The sequence below is a fragment of the Lepidochelys kempii genome, chromosome 5 (genome assembly GCF_965140285.1).
Source record: "Lepidochelys kempii isolate rLepKem1 chromosome 5, rLepKem1.hap1, whole genome shotgun sequence".
NCBI classification, from domain to species: domain Eukaryota; kingdom Metazoa; phylum Chordata; order Testudines; family Cheloniidae; genus Lepidochelys; species Lepidochelys kempii.
Genome location: NC_136384.1, coordinates 77,895,167 through 77,917,318, shown reverse-complemented (window position 1 = coordinate 77,917,318; position 22,152 = coordinate 77,895,167). Strand labels below are relative to the sequence as shown.

The window sequence follows — 22,152 nt, the reverse complement described above, 5'->3', positions numbered from 1 at the left end:
TAATTGAGGCAAGAAATTCCAGCCTGGCACTGACGCAAGACTGACAAGGTCACGTGAAAAATCCTCACTAACAAACCAGGGCTGAAGGAGCCCCTTCTAATTCTGTCCCATTCCTTTGAAATGATTCATTAGCAAACATTTGCACCTGTAACAGACACTGAAACCACACCAGTCTGGCGTTTGTTTGTGCTTCATGGATGTTTAGTTACTCCCAGACAGTGAAACAGTCTGATCTGATCCAAACACAGTGTTTATACGTTTTTTTTTAAGCAGGAAGGGGAAAAAGTCAGATCAAATACCCTTCCTCTTCTCCTGGCTCTTCCAGGGAAAGCACAGCTTTAGGGGACACTTGCCTGGCCAGGTTTATTTATTCTGCTGATGGGCTAAGTCTCTCCCATGTGAAATTTCATTTTTCAATGAACACTTACTCTGGGAGGCAAAGTTGCAGTGCATTTCTCGTGTGACTCATGCAGAAAACCAGTAATGGATAGGCGAGAGTTTATTTGCTGAGGGGTTTACCTCAATTAAAAGGGCATTAAGGATACTTGACTGTTGCTTAAATCCTCCGAAGTGGCCGTATCGTGGGAGATATTTTGGCCAGAATATTTCCCAGAAACATGTTTCCGCTCTTACTAGGCGCTCACCCTCAGTCTCCCCAGTCTTGATGAGCTAATAGCATTTTTCCTTTGCATAGTTTGGCATTGCCCCACGGCCTGGCAGGCTGCGTGTGTCTGCGGGCCTCGAGGTGCCTGCAGGCTCGCCCCAGCTCGAGACGTGCAGCTAGAGGTGTATATATACCGAGGGAGGGATCCTTTTGTCTCCTTCTCCCTGCAAGGAGGCTCGGGCCGCGGAGGGGAGGCAGCGGCGGGGCAGATGTGAGGCGCTGTCAGACTCGCACGTTCCCCATCGCATTACGTGAGCAAACAGCGGCGGAGCAGCCTGCCAGGCGGGCTTGTGTAACTTTGCAAATGTGCCAGAAAGTTTAAAATCCCTCAGCCCTCCTCCTCCCGCCTCCAGTCCAGACCCCAGAGAAAGCCGGAGGACGATGAGAGGCGGGTCGCTTGCTGCTGCTGCTGCTATTCAGAGCCGTGCCCTGTAAACACCCCGGGAGCGCAGAAGCTCCCTCCTTTCGGAAGGTCTCTGCCTCCCCGGGCCGCCTGCGGGGATCGAGCCTGGCTGCGGCCAGCGGCGTTTGGCGAGTGACCTTCGCGCCCGGCCGGGGCTCTTGAAGCGGGGAAGATGCACGTGGCGCTGCCCGCGGCTTTGCTCGCCCCGCTGCAGGTGTGGCTGTACCTGAGCTGCACCTGGCCCGCCGGCTGCCAGCCGCCGCCGCGCCACAACCCGCCGGCGCCCGCCGCCTGGAGACAGCGGATTCAGTGGGAGAACAACGGGCAGGTGTACAGCCTGCTGAGCCTGGGCTCCCAGTACCAGCAGCCCCGGCGCCGGCAGGCAGCGGCCGCGGGCAGCCCCATCCTGCTGCTCCGAAACAACGCCACCGCCCCGCGGGGGGCTGCTGCTGCTGCTGAAGCCGGCGCTGCCCAGCCGCCGGCCGGAGCCGCCAGCAGGGGCTCGGGCGCTCGCCACTGGTTTCAGGCCGGCTACCAGCCGCCCCCCGGCGGCACCGCAGGGCAGAGGAGCCAGGGAGCCGCGAGCGGTTCAGCCAGGAGCCCTCCGCAGGGGGCGTCTCGGCCCAGCGCCCCCCACAGCTCAGGCGCCGGCTCCAGGAGGGGCAACAGCACCAGCCCCGGCGCTGGCAGCCCCCCGCCCCTGAGCAATCTGAGAGCCGGCCGGGAAGATGCCATGGTCGGAGACGATCCCTACAACCCCTACAAGTACACGGACGACAACCCCTATTACAACTACTACGACACCTACGAGAGACCCCGCCAGGGCAGCAGGTACAGACCCGGCTATGGCACCGGCTACTTCCAGTATGGTAAGAGCCCCCCCGCACCCCTCGAGCACGAGCAGTAACACCTCGCCCAGGGCTCCAGCAGGGGCCCCGCCGCCAGCTCCTAGCTGGGCTCCCCGCCGCCAACCCAACCGCCAGCACAGCACATAGCGATAGGCTTTGGCAGTGGGCTCACATCCCAGCATGCTCTGGAGAAATGACCAGCCCTGCCTGCCCCCCACACGAGGCAAACAACTGACGCGGTCCTAGGATTCCTAGGATCATATGGTGGTGGTAGGGGCCCGAGAGCCCTCAGGATTTACGAGGCGAGAGGCTGGCAGCAAACAATAGGCTCTGCCTGTCCAGCGAGAAGCCTAAACGCTTCTTGTGACCTAAAGCGTGGCAGGAGCCTTTGGCCAAAATAACTCCTCCTAATGCTTGAAAGTGAAACAAAACGTTGGCAGACATGTTCTGGGTTTGATCGTGCTGTTGTGTGGTTGGTTTGATGAACTGCAGGTCTCCCTGACTTAGTCCCGGATCCCTATTACATCCAGGCATCCACATATGTCCAAAGGGTGTCCATGTACAGCCTGAGATGCGCTGCTGAGGAGAACTGCCTGGCAAGGTAGGCATCTCTGCTGACTTCTCCTTTACCTTAGCCTCAGGCACTTGCTCCAGTTTCTTCCAGCCTGGGTACCCAACAGCAAGGAAACCAGGAGGGAGTAGGTAAAGATAGAGGCCTTGATAACAGGTCCTGAGTCTAGCTTCTTTTGTGGCCTTCTTATGATTTTTCAACAACAGACAACAAGAAAGGGTAATATACTAGCCCTGATTTTTAAAAGTGACAAGTGCTTTTAGGTGCCTCTGTTTTACAAAGATTAGCTCATTTGAGATGTTTTAAAGGAGCCTGATTTCCAAAGGGTTGGTACTGGGCCCTTTCTGAAAATCAGGACTTTTTAAACATCGCTGAAGATAGGTATATTAAAGCACTTGTCACTTTTGAAAATCTTTGTCCCTGATTTTAGCTGGAATCTGATCTTTTTTTAACTCTCTCCTTTAATGTGAATAAATCGTCTTGTTTCATTTTTAAAAAGGCACCATTTGTGTGGGTTAACAAAATACTGTATGCACTATGCTTAGGCAGATGCAATATACCTTCTGTGAGTCAGAAAAATATTTGCGATAATCTTAGAATTTGAGAAAAAAAATTCTTTACTCGTGAGTTGTCCCTATCCCCTTGGCAAAGAGAGATTTTTCCTGTTTTGACTGGAACTGAAATTAAGATGGCTGAGTTTCATAAATTTAATTTGTAGAGTACCTTACCCTGCAAAACAACTTTGTTTATTCACCAGTTTCATAAACTGGTTGTAGCATAGCATTAAGGAAACATTTTTGTTAATTTGCTGCAGGAAAACCAGCAAAGGGTAGCACAGAAGTTTGTTTATGGTAGTCTCACAAAAATGGCTATTTAAAATTGTTCTTGTTGGTAGAGGGGTAGTTAAAAATTTAAAAGGTTAGACCACATTTGGGACCAAAATGTCTTGATTGTAGCCTTTTAAACTACAATGGAAACAAAATATACTGTGGCCATGAGATCAACTACAAGATATTGTGTTTTACAGAAACTATTGAAAAACAGTTTTTCATGCTAAACAAGGACATTTTTACAGCTATCCATTGTTAAAGTGATATTATGCTCTTGGCTATTGTTAAACACCATTGATTTCCCTAAGTATCAAAGAGTTTCTAACCCGTGCTCATCAGGTATCAAATCCTACTCTTACTGAAATCAGGGACAAAATTAACATCAACAGAAGGACTGAGTCCTAGAATGTTACTAAAGCCTGCATCCAATACCAGAAGCTCCTAAGCACACCACAGAGCATTCTTGAATATCCTTAGCTATTAAAATTAATGGGATTGAGGGCAGTGATGAGCTGCCAAAATCTTAACTGGTTCCCTCCTCACCCCACGAGGGGGTCACTGCCTCCTGCCCCATCCAACCCCTGTCCCCTGACTGCCCCCAGAACCGGGCAGGAGGGTCTCGTGGGCCACCATAGTGGGTGCCCACCCCACCCCTAAGAGCCGGAGGGACCTGCGGGGGGGCGAGTTGGGGAGTCCCGGAGGTGCTTACCTGGGGCAGCTCCCAGGAAGCATCCGGCAGGTCCCTCTGGCTCCTAGGGGCAGGGGAGCGTAGCTAGGGAGGGAGCGGGGGAGTGACTGCTCCCCCCACTGATCACAGCAAAAGTGGTGCCTACTCCGTGGGTGCTCTGGGGCTGGAGCACCCACGGGGAAAATTTGGTGGGTGCAGAACACCCACTAGCAGCTCCCCACACCGCACCTGGCCCCAGCTCACCTCCGCTCCACCTCCTCATCCGCTCCTGAACGCACCGCCCCGCTCTGCTTCTCCATGCCCCCCCGGGCTGAGAAGCAGACGGTGGCTTCACACTCAAGCTGAGGGTGGCAGAGTTGAGCTGGGGTGAGGAGTGGTTCCCCTGCGCGCCCCGCCCCCCTCTCCCCCGTGTTACCTGCTGCGGTGTGAGCGGTCCTCCTTGCGTCTCCGCACCCCAGCTCACCTCCGCCTCCCTGGGCCTGAGTGCGAAGCCGCCGCCTGTTTCTCAGCCAGCCCTGGCTTCCTGCGCAAACAGCTGATTCACGGGAAGCCAGGAAAGGGGGGGGGGGGGAGAAGCAGAGCAGGGCGGTGGGTTCAGGGGAGGAGACGGATGCGGAGCGGTGTGCTGGGGCCGGGTGTGTGGGGGGGTGGGGAGCTGCCAAATTTTCCCCTTGGGTGGTCCAGCCCTGGAGCACCCATGGAGTCGGCGCCTAAGGCGCCACTTTTGGCTGGTTAAATTTAGAAGCCCTTTTAGAACCGGTTGTCCCTTGTGGAACAATTGGTTCTAAAAGGGCTTCTAAATTTAACAATTGGTTCTAGCGAACCGGTAGGAACCGGCTCCAGCTCACCACTGGTTGAGGGTGCTCTGCAACTTGCTAGTTATCACATATAGTCACAGAGGGTTGAATGCTAGATCATAAGCTAAGAAGAAGCAATTTTGAGTGTCTGCTTAATATTTTGTAAATATACTTACGCCTCTTTTTACATCATTGCAGTTCAGCTTACAGGGCAGATGTCAGAGATTACGATGCTCGAGTGCTTCTGAGATTCCCCCAAAGAGTGAAAAATCAAGGCACATCAGACTTCCTACCAAGCAGACCCCGATATTCATGGGAGTGGCACAGCTGTCACCAGTGAGTGAAGTGTCCAGTATGGTACCTTCTACTTATCTTTTTCATTTGTTAATTGTAATATGATATGTTTTGTTTCTGTCTAGGGGAAATAGAGTTATAGGATTTTGTTCTCCCCCCCCGTTTTATGGTAATAACTCATTATATAGCTACGCATGTGAGGATGAAGAATTGAAATGATCAAATGAAAATAAATAGTTCATACTCACATACAAATGTGAAAATCTGGAAGCCTGTGCAATTTCGAATCAGTTTAGAATATTTGGTCACATATCCAATTATAACATTCAATTCTGCATAAGTCTGTTGTCCATTTATATTAAATAGAACCAACCAGTGAACTTAAAAAAAGTTATAATTATAGTTCATGCACCAAAATGTATTTTTTACTTTCACATTCACTAAAAAAAAAGAATATTCAAATATTGAATGTGTCATTTGGTTCTCTAGGGGCCCCATTATTTCATGAGTCAAGGAACATTTTCCTCAATATTGAAAAGAGGAATGGGAACGGTCCTTAACAAGCACTTCTACCAATATAAAGCCTTAGGGTGATATCTCACTATCATCTTCATCTGAAAAGAATTGGAGTTTTACGTAAAAAGTGATGCCACAATAGATGCCATTTAGCTCTGATATACAGTGCGCCACTATCACCTTTGCAAGACAAACATTGATAGACATGTGGCAAGACAAACATTGGAGAATATTTTTAACATTTTGGGACCTAATAGAACTGCATATGTGCACTTGTCCTTTCCAAGAGACTTGGTGTATATGAGTTTGCAATCTTGTCCTAAATTTAGATATTTTATATCAGGTTTGTGATACTTTAGGAAAGTGTAATGTATTTTCTTCAATTCATTTGAAATATGACTCTACAGTTGTGTGTAGATAATGATTAATTTTAATACAATGACAGAGATAATTTATTCATTGATAAAATGATGACTGAATACTGAATTCCATCTAAATATGTACCACAGAGGTTGCCATGGGCCTGATCCAAAGTCCTTTGAAGTTGGTGGAATTTCTCCATTGATTTCAAGGGGCTTGGGATCAAGCCTGCTGCAATAGGTCAAATTGTAAAATTGTTTATTCCTGATGGAACAATTACTGTAAATTCAAATGAAGTCTTTTAAACATAGACCTAGCAAGGCAGATGTTTTATTCATAGTATACAAGCCTTTGGTAAACCAAGAAAAACCCCCAACCCTTCTCGCTCTGAAAATGTGTTTTAGTTTTTAAAAATTTAATGTGAAATTGATAGCACTGCAAGCTGAAATCCTTCATCCACAGAACAGATAATCCTTTCCCTGCCAATAGGCCCTATACTGACCAGGGTGCGAGTAGAGTTCTTTCAATACTCATCCAATTCTTGGACTTTGAATATGCTGCCAACAAGAATGCCAATTGTGAGGATGGTTTCTATGGTGTTGATACTGGTCCATTAGTAAATGAACTATAACAACCAATTCATTTCTCAAATGACCTGCCATCAAATGGTACTGGTTAGTCACCATCATTCTCTGAGTCACCTTGTCATCCAAGTTTTTAGCTGGTGATACATTTTATATTATTATATATATATATAAATGTATGTTTATTTTTCATTAAAAGGTGTTTGAACTATAGTTTATTTAATCTTTTACATACACACAGCATACTGAAATCTTTCATAAGCAACAGTAGCAGAATGCTACTCAGACAAGCTGCGGATTTGTTGGTTCTTGCTAGTTTGCTTTCTTCAGCTATGTGAGAAAAGTAGAACCATAGAACAAATAGGTGCATCACAGCGAGTGTGTGACACCTAGGACACTCTCTCTCTCTCTCTCACACACACACACACACACACACACACACTCTCAGACTGGAATAGTGCACACTGTGAAACAACCAAAAATATGTTTTTGCAGAACACCTTAACATTATCGAACCAGCAAGACTTTGAATGTCAGTTTATACATTTGAATGTAAGTAGCCATTCCTTCAGATAATCCAATCTGTAATATTAGTACACAGAGGATGAATCTCTAAACAGAGTAGATTGTCCCCCAAACATGTGACATTTTATCATTATATTTGCAAACAATGGAAGTAGGAAAATAACCACAACCCTTCAGCCCCTTCCAGAAATAGCTAACTTGCCTAGAATTTACAATATGTGAAGGTAAGCATTCCTATCCAAACAAACTGTGCCTGAAGGCAAACATTACAAGATGAACCACTCAAGTATGAACAGTTTAAGTGCTTGCTAGTGTTATTGAAAAAGAGAAAACAGGAAATTTTGGGAAAACAAAGCCAATGAAGAGCCATTCTTTTAACAAATTAAAATGTGATTTATTTTTATAAGGTTGTGTTTTTATACAATAAAAAAAAATCTAACAGTGGTGCCACTGAGAAAAATATATTAACCCATTAGTTTTATGTAAGAAAAAATTTGGCAGGTTGCACTATAAGGTAGATTAGATAGGAAACATGATTATTTTTATTTAATAATGTTTTGGAAAAATCTGATCTGCCTCTACTAACTGACCTGTGGTCTAATGTCTGTTAGACATTACCACAGCATGGATGAATTCAGCCACTATGACTTGCTGGAAGCAGGCTCACATCGGAGAGTTGCTGAAGGGCACAAAGCAAGTTTTTGTCTTGAAGATACCTCCTGTGACTATGGATACTATAGACGATATGCATGTACAGCACATACACAGGTAAGAAGAGATGGTTCCAAAGAACCAAGAGATTTTCTTTCTTGCAGTTTGCCTTACTTGAGAGATTTTATGTAACATTACAGGCCCCAGTTCTCAGGTGCCTTAATTAGCTATTAGATAATCACCCCAGGGTAGGGGGAATCTGCTGGTGGCATAAAACTAGCATAGCAGCTTTGTACTCTCCTTTCACTACAGCCCCTGTAGAAGGTGTGGCTGCTGGAAGTGGATGGCTGAGGCTTTCTTGTACCCTGGCAGGTCTCCTGGGGCCATGGACAGCTGATGTACATTAAAACAGTCCTCAAGCTACTCTGATTTAGATTGCGGGACTGGCCATCACACAGCAGGCCCAGGATCAGGGGCAGTGAAGAAATCCTATAAGGTCTCGTTCCACTTCTCTCATCCCAATCCACATTCTGCTGTCCATGGCTGCAGTCAAGGATCAGAGCTAGTGTTCTTTCTTCTCAGAGCCTGATAGTGCAAGGTGCTGTGTTTCATCAGTTCCCAATGCTATCAAAGGGGGTTTGAGGGGATTCAGTACATCACAGCATCATGCTCTGTGCATGCATGTAACAGACCTTCAAATTAATGGGAACTGTGTGAACATCATGGGCAAACTATATCCCTTTTTCTGCAGAGGTATAATTTTATTCCTGAGAAATGCCAAATATTTTCCCATGTGGATGTGTCCATATTTAAATCTTAAGTATAATGAATTATCTACAATATGTAAAGTTTGTGTAGGGGTTTTAAAAATAGTCTCTCTCTGTGTAGGTTACAGCATTCACCTAACATATATATTTTACAGCTGGAGTACTTGTGTCACTAGAGTCAAGGCTGTGTCAGCATTTCCACTGTAAACCCATATTTTTAGGGGTTGTAATTGGACTGTAAAACTTTGTTCCAGCCTCAAACTTGGCACGTGTAAGTAGGGCATAAGCGGATTACCAGCTGGGGTCAGGAGGGAATTCCTGAATGGCTTTATCTTGCATAGTTAAGTGACTTATGAGGATTTTTCCACTAAAGCATCCTATACTGGCCACTGCTGAGAATACCAGACTTGATGGACCATTGATATGTTCCAGTGTGGCAATTCCTATATTCCTAGCAACAAAGTCAGAGGTTTTTTGGACACACAGATCTGGAAAAACCTCTGCTGCCATTTTGGATACCCTCTGAATTCTTGCAGCCATTTCTGATGTTTCAAAACCTGTATTTGCTTGAAGAGAAAAACCTTATTAGGCCATTTTCTGCAGAACTAAAGCTATAGACAAATAAAATACAAAGACAGCTCTTTAACTCCATGAGCTTCCTATGACGAGTACTTTACTCTTTGCACTGGATGCAAAATTCATCTATGGCCAAAGCCAACACTCTTCTTTGAGGTAGTCAAGATTCTAGTGGCAATTAAATTCACACAAATGAGTTTGGAACTGGAGATTAGGATTCACTGAGCATGCACCTCATGTCCTAACTCATGGGGAAAAGTTCTTTCTTGATTTTTCTTATATTCAAATAAATTTAGAAGGAAAATGGTTTAAAATGGAGCTGCCCAGACAAGAAACAGGAGCAGTGTATCCCTCCCCAACTTATCCCACAAAAATGGTGATGAATATTTTTTGCTGAATTGGTCTCTAAGATTCTAAGTCTTAAGCAGCAACTATAAGAACTTCCTCTTCAGATAGAAGGGATCCAAAATGGCATTTGCAAATAGTATGTCTAGGACTTTATTGGTGCTGTACTGTCTCATGCAGGACCCTCCTTACATCTGCCAAACTTTTCAAGTGGCCTCATATGTTTCTCCCCAATGGACCAGAATAACTCCTTTTGTTTCATTTAATCAGGTAAATAGGTAAGGAAAAATCTCAGGTGTTTATTTGAACTGTACCCACGCTTCTTGGGCCTGGAAATCCAGGATTAAAATATCGCAAGATTTCCAGTACTTCCTGCTTCCTGTCAGGCTGAAAAAACTGTGAGACCAGCCTCCCTCATAATAATTCAGCAATGCTGGTCCCAAGCTGAATCAGAAAGTGGTACATGAAAAAAGACAATAGGAAAAATGATAGCCAAAACTTTCTGAACCTCAAAAGCCATTCAATTGAAATTCACAGTTTTAGGTGTAGATTTTGGTCAGTTCTTATCTTTTCTGAAATGATTCCTTCAACTCTTGCAAATAAGCGACACTTTAGGGAATACTGTCAGATAGTACTTAAATATAGCTATTTTAAATTTCAGGGATATGTAATCAGTAAATACATATTATATTAAAAAAGTGTATAAATAAGACTAGTTCAAAGTTTTCCATTGAAACTGTGTTTTGCTGGAAAACTGGGTTCTCAACAAAATATTTTCTGGGAAATGTGTCTGCTTTCCACAGAAAATTTTGATTTTTAATCAAACTGATCACCTGAAAAATTTTTCAGTTCTGAAATGGAACCATGCTGGCCCAGGGAATTGTAGTTTATCCCCTATAGTTTGTATGGGGATCCCAAACTATATCTCCCATCATGTCCTATGATGCACAGTGGTGCATCATGGGAGATAGAGATATAGTCCCTTGGGAAGCCCAGTCTAATAAGAATGGGAACATGAAATGCCTGAACTACAAATCCCATGAGCCTCTGCAACAGCATTTCAGAATTGAAATATTTCTGGTTTTGGCCAAAATGTGTTTTTGATTTTCATCCAAAACTTTCCATGAAAAACAACCCCTGTTTTCCAACCAGCTATAACAAATTCCTGTTTATCCAAAAGAGCAGAACAGCTTGTAAGTGATGCTCCAGTCTCTCAGATAAGCATTGTAATTACTGGTACCTATTTATGAATAGTTTTATCTTTAATTTTCTTATGTGGTAGAAACAAAGAAAAGTTAATACAACTGCTCTGTCAGAGCTAGGCAGTACTATTTAAACAAATAAAACTCAGAAAGTTCAGATTCAATGCTTATCTCATTCATTTGTGCCCTTTTCCCCAATGATGTGCACAAAGGAAGCATCGTGGCGTTACCTGAATTTTTTGACTGGGGTTAGTTTGTGTCTGTGTTAATGTTGTTGTTTTCTGAAAATATATTCCTTAGACTCCTTTGCTTGTACATTTTTAGGGACTGAGCCCTGGTTGTTATGACACCTACAATGCTGACATAGATTGCCAATGGATTGATATTACAGATGTGAAGCCTGGAAACTACATACTGAAGGTATGGGGTGTGTTTTAAGAAATCATAACTATAAACCCATTTAAACCAGCACAGCAGGTTATCAATCCAAACCCAGTTGTAAATGGCATTTTCCTTCCTTCAAGGTTAGTGTAAACCCCAGCTATTTGGTACCAGAGTCTGATTACTCCAACAATGTAGTACGCTGTGATATCCGCTATACAGGCCATCATGCATATGCCTCTGGCTGCACAATTTCACCGTAAGTAGATTCCTCTTTCTCTGTAACTACTTTACACTCATAACATTAAGATTAGCAAATAGGTTTATGGTGTCAAGAGGTGAATTTTCCATTGAGTAGATAATTGCCAAATGAGTTCTAGCGATGCAAACTTTGTAAGTGGATGATTTAATAATTAGTGTGGAGCGTGCTAGTTTTCGGTTACAGATGGAACTTAGGTTCTTTTTTGTGGGAGGAATGGGAATGATTATTTTGCCATTTACAACTGCATATCTTTCAAATTATAGCTACTTGTAATTAAGCTATTTTCTTCAATCTTCCATCAGATCCATAGAACCATTTAAGATGGAAGGCACCTACAATAGTTTATCAAAATCCATTCCTCTCCTAGCATAGAACACCTACTAAAATTCTTGTTAGAAAAGTTTGTTTCTGCACTCTTGATTTCAGGATTTATAGGGACTTTAAAATTGCTGCTCCTACCTGGATTCCCAGCTGTTCTCCCTGGCTCAACTCCCTTCTTGAATTTGCAGCCACAAGGCTCCTGATGCTTATCCAATTCCCATACAGAGCATTCACACAAAGCTGTTGAACAGATTGCTGAGGGCCCCTTGAAACACTTTGTTCAAAACAAAGCAAAAAACCACATACAGTTATGTATTACTTTCTCACTGCTACAGCAAGCCCTCCCTCCCCTCCCCCGGAACAGTTCTTCCAGCAACACCTCATTTACTGTTTCATATTAGCTCTCTTGGTGTTCAAGCAATGACCCTTAACTATGTCTGGCCACAAATTGTTTTGTAAAAAGCAAATGTACATTGAACAAAATCAGTGTTTCCTTTGTACTTTAGCTTAACATACCCTCTGAACATTACACAGAAAAATAAGTACTATGTTATAACCACATATAGAGTGAGCTTTCCAGTTATTTTTATACATGATTACAGAATCACATTATTCATGTGTGACATTTAGTGGTTGATTTAATCTGACTGGAAATAACAAATGAGAGCATTAATCTTATGTAGAAACCTTGGTGACATTATTAGTTTTCATTTATTGCTTTGGAATTTAAATAAGTGACCAGTGTGGATTGACAGACCTACATTAATGGGTCTTCACACTGATCTCATTTGGATGTTGCTTAATTACTATATCATGGAGCGCGTCACTCACTGCTGGACTGGCACCTCCTCCTGGTCGTTCTGGGGATTAGCTCGAGGCCAACACCCATGTCTGCGTCACTCCTTCTCCACAGTCCACCTGCAACCCCTCTCGCGTCAGGAACTGCAGAATCCTCTTAGTGGCTGGGCCCTCCAGCCATGTCACTATCCGTGTTCCCCCCCTTCTGGGTGAGATTTAGTTCCTTAGTAGTCCAGCCACTTCCCCAGTGGCGACTGTAGTCAACTGTCCTGCCACTTCCCCAGTGGTGGGGATCCAGGCCCGCCCACTGCTCTGGGTCCAGCCCAGGAACCCTCTGAACCGCAGTTACTGCATTCCTTTGCTTCTACTATCACTGCATTTCCCTGGGCCACTTCCCTGCAGCCACAGCACCCTCCTCAGTCTCAGCAGCCAATCTGGAGCTCCTTCTGTCTTCCTGCCTGCATCACTCTGTCCAAGATGCTACAGGTTTGCAGCCTACTCAGGACACAGTCCTCCCTCCTTAAACAACAGGCAGCTACTGACCCTGCTCTGCTGTAAGGCTCTTTTTAACCCCTTGCCGGCCAGTGTGGGGCAGATGCTCCATCACATGCCACTTGTAAGGTTTATCTCACTTTGAATGTACTACAAAGTCCTTCGTACTGGGAAATCAAACACTTATCAAGCAGGGCTAAAATGGCAAACACTTGTGTCACCCCTATGTGAAGGCCTAGGTTCATATCACACCAGTCACAACAAAGAATAAGACAGGTCCATCAGTGGCCATTAGACAAGATGGGCAGGGACTCAGCCCCATGCTCTGGGTGTCCTTAAATCTCTGACTGCCAGAAGCTGGGACTGGATGACCGGGAACTGATCCTTCAATAATTGCCCTGTTCTGTTCATTCCCTCTGAACCACCTGGCACTGACCCAGAACTGGGTCGCAGAATGGAAGGCACTGGGTCGCAGCGGCTCTGGTCAGCACCACTGACCAGGCCGTTAAAGGTCTCATCAGCAGTGCTGCCCGGCTAAGGCAGGCTAGTCCATACCCTGGAAGCAGCTAGCAGCAGGTCTGGCTTCTAGGCAGGGGGCCATGGGGCTCTGCACGCTGCCTCCGCCCTGAGCACCGGCTCCGCCTGGCCAGTGGGAGCTGCGGGGGGCGGTGCCTGCGGGCGAGAGCTGCGCAGAGCCACTTGTGTGGCTCTGCCGAGTAGCCAGACCTGCTGCTGGCTGCTTCCAGGGCCCAGTGTGACGTATCCCCACTGCGCCACTGACCGGGAGCCGCCAGAGGTAAGCCCACGCCCCAATCCTCTGTCCCATTCCTGAGCCCCCTCCAAACCCGGAACCCTTTCCTGCACCCCAAACCCGTCATCCCTGGCCCCACCCCAGAGCCTGCACCCCCAGCCCAGAGCCCTGACCCCCTCGTGCACCCAACCCCCTACCCCAGCTGAGCCCCCTTCCACACCCTGAACCCCTCATTCCCAGCCCCAACCCTGTGCCCAGGGCTGAGCCCCTCCCTCACCCGAAACCCCTCATCCCCACCTCCACTGGGTCATGGGCATCAATAATTTTCTTCAGTTGGGTCACCAGAAAATAAGTTTGAAAAGCACTGGACTAGATGGACCATTGGTCTCACCCAGTATGGCCATTTTTAAGTTCTTAAAAGCAACAAGTTTAATGGCCTTGGCCTAGTCCTTTATTTGTTCTCACCACCAGAGTGTCCATGCTTGTGGGAGAATGAGAAACTGAACAACTGGTGTGCTGCAGGTTATGAGTGGTCGTTTTTGGCAGAGCAGTGTGAAGAAACTTTCATGGCATCTCCCTGCACTAGAACTAGCTCTAATCAAAGCATCCACTAACCGAGCTTCTCTTCACTTGAATTCAAGAAGGGGAGGAGAGAGAAAAGGTTAACTGAAGGGTGTCAGTTAGGGTTATGCATCGTTACTTTGCTTTGTAGCCTCCCCTCTCTCGGCTTCCTAAATTAACAAAATACTGTAATGATATTCAAACATACAAAGGAAAGCAAGTTCTCTAGTTCCTTTTGTGCTGCATGTTAATACTGATGTATAGATATTTAACACAGGTGGGTTAACTTTGTTTAGTACTTGTTTGCTAATGTATGGTATTTAACAAATTTTTCCTTTTTTTTAAAAAAATAGATACTAAGATGCAAGAAAATGGACGAGTCAGTGCCCACTGTTTTGTACTGTAATATCATTATATAAACTTCAGTAGGATACGAACACTTTACAAAAAGCAAAAAAATTCAACACAAACTTTTATGTGGTTTTGAAGCATAATGGCTGCTTCATAAAATGTGTAACTGGATTTTTAGCATTCAAATTGTCACTTAAAAAACTATTGCAACGTGTGGGGTTGGTGATTTATGCACAGATTTTCAAATTCTAAAGGAAATTAACTCATTCACAGAAAAATAAGGTTTTTTTGTGTTTTGTTTTAAACTCCACTGGAAATCAGAGTGCAGATAACAGCAGAGTTTGGTCAGTACACTATCTGTGAATGAGCTGTAATCTCTTTAAAAGGTAGCAAAAAGTATAGTACTAAATAAAATGCAGTAAGTAGTAGTAATGCTGGCTAGCTCAATGAATGCCGGAACAAAGACCTTCTTGGGAGTGATGCTCCTGCCATTACAGTAAAAATAATTGGATACATTGGATGCAGAGGAGAAAAGTATCCTCAGTTTTCAAGGAATATTAACATATAGCAGAAAAACGTTCATGTATGCATTAGTTACATCCCATATACGAAATTTATGTTTATTTTACATTTTTAATATATTAGTAGGTAAACCATTTTCTCAAGCTGAATGCATATTGGGGCTTTGGCCATAAGTCTGTTTTACTTTTGGAGTAGAATTAAAGAATTTAGCCACTTTTCTCTGTGAATAGAGATTTTCAAAATGGGGGTCTTAAAAGGATTAATTCAATGCGAGTAAAATGAACTAAGATGAACAGCTGTCCACCAGAAACAAGGCTTCTGAAAGCCACATTGGATAGTCCCTAATAATTAGTTGTACGAAAAAAAGGCATGAATTGAACAGGCTAACCAATTACAACAACTGACAAAAGGCAATCAGCTCAGAGGCACCACAAACAGAAATAGGCCAAAAGACCTATCAGGGTGTTCTTATTGAGAAAAGGCCTTTTACTTGTATTCTCATTAGCATTATTTTACAGTTAGTACTGTACTTGATTCTTAATTGCATATTTGGCTATTCAAAGACTGAAGCTTAAAATATTATACAATATGTATAGAATAATTGTTGGTGAATGCAACAACACAGGAAGTACTTTTGTTAAGTCAATCATGAAATAGTCAAAGTGAAAAACTTTCAGCCCAAATTAACAAAATATATCATGCTGCTTACTGGTGGGGGTTCACAAAAGTATGCAGTTGACTAATTTAAGCTAAAGCAGCTGTGATTTTTGCTTTTTAAACTGTGAAATTATTTCTCACATTGTCCTGATACTTCTTCCGAAGATCACAGATGGTGCAATGCTCAACCTGCAGCTCACAACATCTAAAGCAACAGCCAAAGCTCAAAACCTTTAGAGTTTTAATGGTATATATCTTTATGTATTTGTGTAGCTTGAGGAATACTGGGGTGTTTTGTTACAAGGTTGGGAAATATTTTAAGCAATATTTGCCATTATTGCATGCAGTAGAACCATGCACATTTAATTTTGAAATTGTGTTAGTTATCAGAATATCCTTGAGGACTATGGATCAGCTAGTTATTTCCTACATGTATTTTGTTGTTTTAAGATTATCAAATGTTTCTGTCCAAATCACCGTTATGTTCTGGCACAATAAACCTAAACAACTGTAACATCAACACTTAACCAGGCTGACACTGATGACCTAAGAACCATTAACTCATTGAGGGAATGGCCCTTTACTCACTCACCTTTCACTTCTACATGCAGGCTGGGTCCAGTTTACATCTGCAGGCTGCTAAGTTTTCCATTGGTTTTCCTCATTTGGTTGGTAAAGATAATTTTAGTCACTCACCAAGTGGGTATCTAACTCAAGCAATAAAAAGTCTGAAAACTAGACTTGGCACATTTTACTGTAGTAGGGCTCTATGCACATCAGCAGTTAAAGTTGTGCCATTATCTCTCTTTAAAAAGCACTATTTTCATGTGTTTATAATTGACTGTACCAATATGTTCCAGACTGAAGTTTGGCTTTTGAGGTCTGAGCTCCAGAACAATTTTTGTAAATGGATTAAAAACAAACAAACAAAAACGCACACACACACACAAGCGTATGAATGAACAAATGCAGGTACATTTATACCTCCTGCCAAAAGTGATTCAGGCCAAAATTTCCAACCTGGGATGAAGGCTCTGAAGCTGCAGCTTCTTGTGTGTGGGCAACTTGTACACGTGCAGTTGCATGGAAGTCAGTGGATACATCTACACTGCAAACATGTCCCCACTGCAGCAAGTCTCAGAGCTCAGACCTAGGCTGGTGCTACAGAGCTAAAAATAGCAGTGTAGATATTCCTGTTTGGACTGGAGCTTGGGGTTTGAAACCTGGTGAGGGGAGTGAGTCTCAGAGCCCAAGCTGGCATGTTTTAACACCATAGCACAAGTCCCGCAAGCCTGGTTCTCTAGAGCTAGATTCTGAGAACTATTGGGGCACAGGACATTTTAGGCTCAGCAATTACCGAGGCGCTGTGCAGCCAGGAGGCACTGAGGTGTGGTGTTTTAAGAGAGTAGTTCTGGGGGTATTTACTCCGTAGATGCCCTCAGATCTGTGGGATTTTCCTGTAGCTGTGGGCGCATCTGCTGCGTTGGAGAGCCACACCCTCTACTTACCTCCCCACTGGAGGATACCTCAAAAATTGTGGAAGTTTAAAAAGGAAGTTTGCTGAGTATCTTTGGCTCTCCTGTAGGAAGATGCATTCTGGCCTTTAGTGCAGATGCTTGGGCTGCCAAATGATCCCCTGATTTAAGAATCTTTAAGTACTCATTGACATGATAGGTTGGTAGGGCGCCATCGACACCATCATTGGTAAATGAACACATTTTACATGTAGATCTGATAGACAATGGAATTTCTTTTCTTTAGCTAAATGCTGTACAAGTTTTAAAACATTTGTTTTAAACAATGGGAAAAGAAATGAAATTTGCACACTGTTCAAGAGTACACAAATGGTCTTGCTTAAATCAACAAAAGCTAAGAATGTCAGAATTAAAGTTGGAAAAATTAACACAACCTGTTCTTAACTAATCCTGCTGAGCTGTAATGCAGGAGTAGAGAAAAGTTGATTTACAAAGCTAATGAGTGAATGTTACTAAATGCGGGGAGTTGCTGGCCATAATTCTCAGTATCTTGGTCACTGCAGGTTTGATCCAGATACCTTAAGCCTACTTTTTTCATGCTGCAATATATTTAAAGGGAATGCTTGCTTTTTTGTAGGAAATCTTTATACATTGTTTTGATGTAAGAGTTTATTTTATAAAACAAATTTTATTGTGTAATCATTGTTAATAGGCTTTGGGCCTATTCCTGTGGTCTTTGAAAAGGAGCTTTGCCCTTGATCTCAAAGAGCGTAAGATCAGTCCAAGCGTTTGCAAAATTTCAGAAGTACAGAAATGCTTCTCTTGCAGTTTCAAATTTCCTTTGAAAATGTTAGAGCGTGCATGAAGCAATTACTTCCCACATTTCAGGTCTTTAGAGAAATGTTGCATATAAGGAACATTCCCATGCAACAGACTCATTACAAGACAACTTTGCTATATTTGTAAAATCTTGAAATACATGTTTGATAATAGGTGCATATTTCTAGACAAAAGTATTAAAAGAATGAGAGATTGGTCAGCGGTTGAACCAACAGATCATGTAGATGATATTTTTTATGTTGCACACCCAAGTTTACTATGTAGTATTGAATGGTGCGTTCACCAAAGTTTACCTTCATAGTCCTTTTATATATCTGTTTTTTCAGTTGTACCTGTTCATACCAAAAGGGTTATTTTCATTCATAAAATTGAAAGCAGTCTATCCTGTGCCTCACATTATGCCAAATATGTAGGGTCTTTTTACATTCCCCAGATTAAAAAAGGTGCTGAAATAACTTGAATTAAAACCAAGAAGTGTATGCTAATAGGAGGTTATTTTTTGTTGTTGTTTTAGCAACTAAATGCTACAAATTCAGTGAAATGCCACTTGTTTTTGCAATTTCTTGAAGGAGTTTTCAATGTTTCCTTCACTGTTTTCCAAGAATCTTAATTTTAAAACCTCTATCTTTATTTGAAGAGCTTTTATTTATAATATTCAGACACTAGCTTTGTATTCTTCATTGCACTTTCATATTCTTGTGTTACATTGCCTGTATTATGGTTGCAAGTTTATGTGAAAATGACTTGAATAAAATGTTTCAAGTGTTCACACGGTCTATTCTGCTGCACCTAGGTTCAACATGGGCCTGATCCCTTTGTCACTGAGGTCAACTGGAGTCTCTTCATTGTCTCCAGTGGCGCTTGGCTGCGGCTACATATGCGTCAGAATGGGAATGATTAAAGTTTGGCAAAGTTATAAGCACCTTATAAGTCTTATAATGGGAAGCGTCAGGCAACCAGCAGCAATATCAGCTCTGCTTAGAATACACAAGAATCCAGCACAAATACAGAACTTCTTTATAAATCTTAGGACTGGGTTCCAAATTCACTTTTGGGTGTAGACCTTTAAAACTCAAGAATACTCTGGGACCCAATTGTCTGAGATGGTTCTTTATCTCATCATGGCAATTAAGCCAGCTGGGATTAGTGAAATGTATGAATGTTTTAATAAGGTGACCCTATGAAGTGCTTGGGCCTGTGCTAACTTTTGTTTCTCAGGGGTGCCTGTGCCCGCAAAAGAGGAGGGGTGAGGGCCTGGGGATTTAGTCTTTTACCCACAAATGCTTTCTTCTAGCTACAAAAAAGGAAGCAGTCAATACTTATTTGGCAAGTGAGGTTACATGGCAAATTCCTGAAAAAATGTACAGAGTATAGTGATACCATACCACATTTAACTTATGTAATTAGGAGCAGGAAGTAAAGGTCTTCTAGTATGTCCACACAGCATTTTGGAGCAAGCCTCGGGCCTCTGAGCCTGAGCTCCAGCCCAAGCTGCAACGTCCAAGTACTGTCTCTACAGCTGTTTTTAGACCGCTAGCGTGAGCCCTGCTATCTCGCACTCACGCCAGAATGCTGTGTAGTCACACCTTTAGTGTTTCCTGGGATCTTCCCCTCTGTAAATATTTTGAAAATGCCCATCATTCACTGAAAACTAATAAAAAGAAAATTGCTCTTCAAGAAGTATTTCCTAAGCCCAGGCTTAGTTCATCTGTGACAGAGAGGGTTTCACAGCATTAAGAGAGGGTGTGAACGCAGTAAGAAGCAGGGAAATCACTCCAACGTTCCCTTCATTTTGGCCGAAATCTTAAGAAGGGGGTCCTGCAACATTCTCCCTGTAACAAATCCTGTTGGGAAGTGCTTACTGCCAGGACCCAAGTCTAAACACTCAGCGTTCAGAGGCAAAAGCATAAACAAAATGAGGGCCCCATTTGGAATTTGCTCTCCCTGGACGCCAGTCAAACCCAAAGTGACCTTCAGGCCATGATGAAAGATATTTCATTTAGGATTTGAAAACTTTTTTTGTGCTCTACTCTGTCTTTGAAGCCTTAGCCACCACATTATTTCTATAGTAATTGTCAGTCTGTCTTTTTAGAGTGTCAAGGAAAATAGAAGTGAATAAAAGACACTATTTAGATACAACTATGTTCTGTTACTTGGAGCAGATACACTATATTATTGGTGTGTGGTTCCACAAAGCGTATGTTATTTTGTCATTTGACTTGGGTAAAATTCTGATGTGAAGTAGAAACAAAATAAAAAGCAGAAACCAGAATTAAATTACCACATTGAAACTACACATGAAAGTATGTCCATTACACTAGTACCAAATAATACAGGAATGGTGGGATGATCTATCCTACAGCTAGATCAACATTCACACTGTACTAAGGACACACTGTTAGCAATCATCTAACCAGAGCACCAGAGGAAACAGAGCATGAGCCTAGAAACCAGTTTGAAGAATTCATTCCAAACAACAGATACCATAAGGAAATGAGTGGGCTTAGACCCTCTAACACGCCTGGCTCCATGTAAGCCAGAGAGATGTAATGGCACATCGCTAGCCATCCTGCAGTTCCTTCAGAATTTCAGTTTTCATGGAAATACATTTTTTAAGCTGTATGGTTTACCTTCCAAATATGAACTAACGTTGTGCTGTATTCCCAGTTCTGTACACTGCCTGAATCAATAGACTAAGGCTATGTCTCCACTGCACCTCTTGTGGCGGTGTATTGGGTGTGTAGCTACAAGCCACAGTAAAAAGCAGGCTGGTACAAGCTGCAGCATGTAGCTCCATGTGTCAGTGAAATGTTCTGGCAAGGGGGAGGCAGCAGGGAAAGGCTTGGCAGCAGAGACCTCCCAGAGCCTTTCCTCACTGCCTCCCGCACCAGAGCCTTTCCCTGTTGCTGCAGCCTTTCACTGTCGCAGGGAGTGGCTCTGGCAACTCCCTGCGGGTGGAGCCTTTTACTGGCAGGGAGCTGCTGGAGCCTTGCCTTGCCCCAGGGAAAGGCTCCTACAGCAGGGAGTTGCTGGCCAGTAGCGGAGAGCTGCCAGAGCCTTTCCCCACTATGAGGAAAGATTCTGGCAGATCCCTGCTGTAGGAGTCTTTCCCTGTGGTGGGGAGCGGCTCCATCAGCAGGACCTTATATTGATAAAAATAGTATTGTTGACAGGCACTGCTTGAGTGAATAGAGAGGCCCATACCCACATGGTTCAGGCATACCTTTACTCATGATCTACTGTTATTTATACCCATGTTAGGGGTGTGTGTAGTGTAAGTACTTTGCACACCGCTGAAAGGTACCCTGAGGTATGTAGTGCCTCCCATTCATCTGAGAAGTTAATGCAGAAGTATGAAGGTGAACACAATTAAATGTCCACTTTGTTAACTATTTCACTCAATCTCTTTAGCAGAAATATTCAGCTAATATGTTTCTCTGTCATGCTGGATATCACATAAGCTGAGACAGTCAAAATGACCTAATGGGTCTTTTCAAGCCCATAAAGCCACTGCAGGTTCTTTCCCTACAGCAGTATTTCTTCAATCCAGCTTTAAAATGATCTCAGTGATGGGGCTTTTTCCACTTCGGGTGATAAAGACAATACTCTCTCATCTATTTCAGTTAGAAATTGCAAACCAATTTAATACCAGCGTAAGCATGGCCTCCTGCTGACTGCATGCCTCAAGCCCAAAACACAATACTGTGTGTCTGTGTCTAATACTCAGTGTGATTACAGGTAAGATAAGACTAGGAAGTATACTCAGAATTATTAATTAGAAAAGGCACACCTCCTGGTTCCATATTTGCATCAAAACACAGTGCACATGCCCACAAAGTAAGTGTACATTTTGCTAATATGTATCTCTTTCTGTGTTATTCTGTTATTCTGTGGTAAACCTGCCCACACTGGACCTCATCTTCAGTTTTGGTGATTTGCCTGACATCAAAGAGTAAGTCAATGACAGATCTACAGATAGAACCTATAGGTCTGATCCAAAGCCCATTTAAGTGACTGGAAAGACTCCCAACGACTGCAAAGGGCTTTGGAACAGGCCCTAACTCTCCTGATACTATATCTAATTCAATAATTAAATTGTATATACAACATAATTTACTAC

The 22,152-nt window shown here is 43.3% G+C and overlaps 1 protein-coding gene across 2 annotated transcripts; it reads left to right on the top strand.

Annotated features, from left to right (window-relative positions):
- The first annotated feature begins 844 nt into the window (after positions 1-844).
- Positions 845-18,695, top strand: LOX (lysyl oxidase). Of its 2 annotated transcripts, XM_073344809.2 has the most exons (7): positions 846-1,936; positions 2,408-2,516; positions 5,000-5,137; positions 7,692-7,848; positions 10,946-11,041; positions 11,146-11,261; positions 14,541-18,695. In XM_073344809.2, exons 1-7 carry the CDS (start codon positions 1,240-1,242, stop codon positions 14,545-14,547), a joined length of 1,320 nt encoding a protein of 439 aa, XP_073200910.1. In that variant the 5' UTR covers positions 846-1,239; the 3' UTR covers positions 14,548-18,695. The 2 variants fall into 2 exon arrangements, with proteins under 2 accessions (XP_073200911.1, XP_073200910.1); XM_073344810.2 differs by lacking the exon at positions 14,541-18,695 and having other exon boundaries at positions 845-1,936; positions 11,146-11,265.
- Positions 18,696-22,152: the final 3,457 nt, after the last annotated feature.